This window comes from Musca vetustissima, unplaced genomic scaffold (genome assembly GCF_032173495.1).
Source record: "Musca vetustissima isolate MV318-11 ecotype Yass unplaced genomic scaffold, APGP_CSIRO_Mvet_v1 utg181722, whole genome shotgun sequence".
Taxonomy (NCBI): Eukaryota; Metazoa; Arthropoda; class Insecta; order Diptera; family Muscidae; genus Musca; species Musca vetustissima.
In genome coordinates, this window is record NW_026875402.1 from 1 (window position 1) to 3,420 (window position 3,420).

Here is a 3,420-nt window from a genome sequence, read left to right on the forward strand (position 1 = left end):
TGGGTACCGCATTCATGGGTGGATACTTACGTTGATTTAAATCATTGGCATGCCTTCGGAATGCACTATAATCTGAACCGAATAATTTCAATGGTTTACCAGCATAGATGGTAAATATTAGAATACCCAAGGAGAACAAATCACTATCCGTCGAATTGATATTATTCAAAGCAATTTCAGGTGCCGTATATTCCAAACTGGGTTGTGCCAACATATGCATCGATGTCGAATACTCCTTGCATGGCCAATAGGGTTTACCATCCGGTTGTGGTTGATTGGCAACACAAAAATCAAAACCAAACAATTTCCAGCTACGATTCTTATTGATGACAATCGTTTCGGCGCAAATATTACGATGAACAATTTTGGCATCATTGTGAAGGAATTGCAAACCATCGAACAGTTGAAGGAGACCATGGCGTATTTCGACATCGTAAAGCTTCTTCTCCGCCCTCACCTGATCTCCCACCACATTAGCTAGGGAGGCGAAAACGGGTTCTGTTGCAAATGCCAATGAGTCACGACTTTCCTCCAAAGGATGTTGCACCGTCAGCACATGGGGATGGCGTATTTTTGTTAGCTGTTGTACACCACGACGCAATGTTTCCAATATAGCCTCTCGATCCTCCTTAGACCATCGATCCAGCGACCGTTTTTCGAATACAAACACCGATACTTCCTGTTTCGTGGATTTCTTATACCCGTTATAGACTTTCCACAGCAGACCCACCCCAGCCGTGCACACTTGATCTAATACTTCGTATTCACGGGTAACCATATTCCCGGGGAGGGCATTGGACAGTTGTGACACTGTTGTGTGTACAGTTGAATAGAATTTGTTAATAACATCCATCCTGTTTTCGTTTTTTTCTCACTTCCAGATGTTAACTTTTTTTAATTGGGGTTTTTGGGTAAATTTGTTGTTGTATTTTTTTTTTGTTTTCGTTATGTTTATTGCACTTTAGTTACAGGTTTTTTGGGAGGTTTTCTGATAAGGATATTAGCAATACAATTTTCTTTTTTCTAATCCTTAATATTTTCCTAGATTTTCTAGTATTTTTCTCCCCTTTCTTTTTTCTTTCTGTTTTGCGTTTAGGGATGTGAAGGTCGATATTTGACTAATCGCCTTTAGGTGTTGAATAGTATAGAGGGGAGTAGACACAATTAGTTTTGAATGACAATGGCAAAATTTTCAACATTGACGTGTGCATTGCTGTGTCATTTAAACAATTTGGGCTGTATTTTTGTATTGATTTCTCCAAACTGCTTATGCTTAAAGAAGTTCACAGAATTCGAATACATTTTTATAAAATTTTATTAAGAATTTATTAAGAGTGTTTGTTTTAAATGGCAAAGCTTTTCATATTGGGAATGTACGAAAAAAATCGCAGTAATGGGTTTGACAGTTTTTTTGTGATAATCAGCTGACCAGTCCGACTTGAGTCTGAATGCAGTGAACATGAAAAAACTAGTTCTAGTCACTGCCATAAAGCGGATTTTCAAAACACCTATAATCGATCTAAACGTAGTAATTGATTAAGGGCGGTTTTTTAATCAGCGCTTAGATTAAAAAAAGCAAGATTCAGGATCACAAGCGTGGATTTTAAAATATATGTTGTAGGACCTTTTGAACCATAAGCAAACATCTTTAAACGCATTTTTTGTATGACCATCCGAACCATAAGCGCGGCTATATTATTTGAAAGATCTTTTAGGACCATAATCTCAGATTTTTAATATTTTTTGTTGGAGGATATACGACTATTAATGCGTACTTTAAAGAAGTAAAGCTGCCTTATAATAGAACGGTTATTCATAAGCCGAACTTAATAAAGATTTCCAGGAGCGTCGGTCTTGTGCGCATCTCACCCAATTTGAAAGACCATTTTCCGAGATGTTGTGTTCTACTTGATCTTTCCATCGAATTCGTGGCCTTCCCCTTCTGCGTGAACCATCACTTGGCTCGCGTTTATATGGCTTTTGAGCAGGGGCATCTTCATCCATTCTTACAAGATGGCCTTTGCAGCTCTATCCGTCTGGTTGTGTCGATCTCCTATAAAAGATGGTATAGCTCATGGTTCATTCGACGTCGATATTCCGGAGAATTTTTTTTCTTAAACACTCCAAGAGCTGTCTCATCTGCTTGCGCAAGTACCCATGCTTCAGATCCATACAACAGCACGGGCATGATGCAATAATAAGGTGATGTATACCAACAAAAACCTTTGTTTTTGCCTCAATTATCTATCAAATTTTCCCATATAATATTCCAAATGGTTGGCAACAGTTCACATCGAATTCAAGTAGAAAATGCCCACTTTGACAGTTAATCAAGACATCAGCTGCGCTAAATGGACTACCTATTCATTGTGCCATGAGCACGGGTAATATCAGCGTCTTGTAGAGTGCGAGTTTGGTATGAAGGATTTCAAATCTGATGTTGTCAGTTTCGTTTATGGCGGTGCCGAGGTATATAGAATCGTTCACTACCTCGAAGCTGTAATTTTCAAGTTTCACAGTTGTTCCGAGTCTATTGGACGTTTTACGTGTTGATACCATCAGCTTGGTCTTTTCGCCATTTACTGCCAGTCCCAATTTTGCAGACTCCTTCTCAATTAGTTCAGAGCTGGCTGTTAACGCTCGCAATGTTAGACCCATTATGTCAATGTCGTCAACGTAGGCGAGTAGAATGTGTTGTTTGGTGTACAGAGTGTAATTTCTGTTCATATTTGCATCTCGTATGACCTTTTCCAGCAGGATGTTAAACAGGTCACACGACAAACTGTCACCTTGTCGGAATCCTCGTTCGGCATTGAAGGGTTCCGAGATGTCCTTTCCGACTTTAACTGCTGACCTTGTGGTAGTTAAAGTTATCCTGCATAGCCGAATTAATTTTGCAGGTCTGCCGAACGCAGACATGGCTTTATACACCTCTGAACGGATAGGGCTGTTGAATGTGGCTTTATAGTCGACGAATAGGTGGAATGTATCGATGTGTTTTTCGTGGGTTTTTTTAAAGATTTGGCGCAGAGTGAAAATCTGGTCAATGGTGGATTTGCCAGGTCTGAAGCCGCATTGGTATGGTCTAATAATGTCATTGACCATTGGCTTCAGTCGTTCACACAGTACGCTGGATAGCACTTTATATGCGATGGGAAGGAGACTTATTCCCCTATAGTTGACACATATCGTCTTGTCTCCTTTTTTGTGCACCGGGCACAGGATACTGACGTTCCAATCATTGGGCATGTATTCCTTTAGCCAATTTGTACAAATGAACTGGTTCATGCTCCTGATTAGCATTTTACCACCGGTCTTGAATAGTTCGGCTTGTAACCCATCGCCACCTGCTGCTTTATTGTTATTCAGCCGATTGATTTCTACTCTGACCTCATCTTGTTTAGGTGGTATACACTCTAT

The 3,420-nt window shown here is 39.9% G+C and overlaps 1 protein-coding gene across 1 annotated transcript; it reads right to left on the minus strand.

The window, feature by feature from the left end:
• Window positions 1–3: 3 nt before the first annotated feature.
• Window positions 4–853, minus strand: LOC133337901 (SCY1-like protein 2; the record flags this gene model as incomplete). Its single annotated transcript, XM_061546104.1, has 1 exon — window positions 4–853. A coding segment is annotated over exon 1 (850 nt), but the record flags the coding sequence as incomplete, so codon positions are not given.
• Window positions 854–3,420: the final 2,567 nt, after the last annotated feature.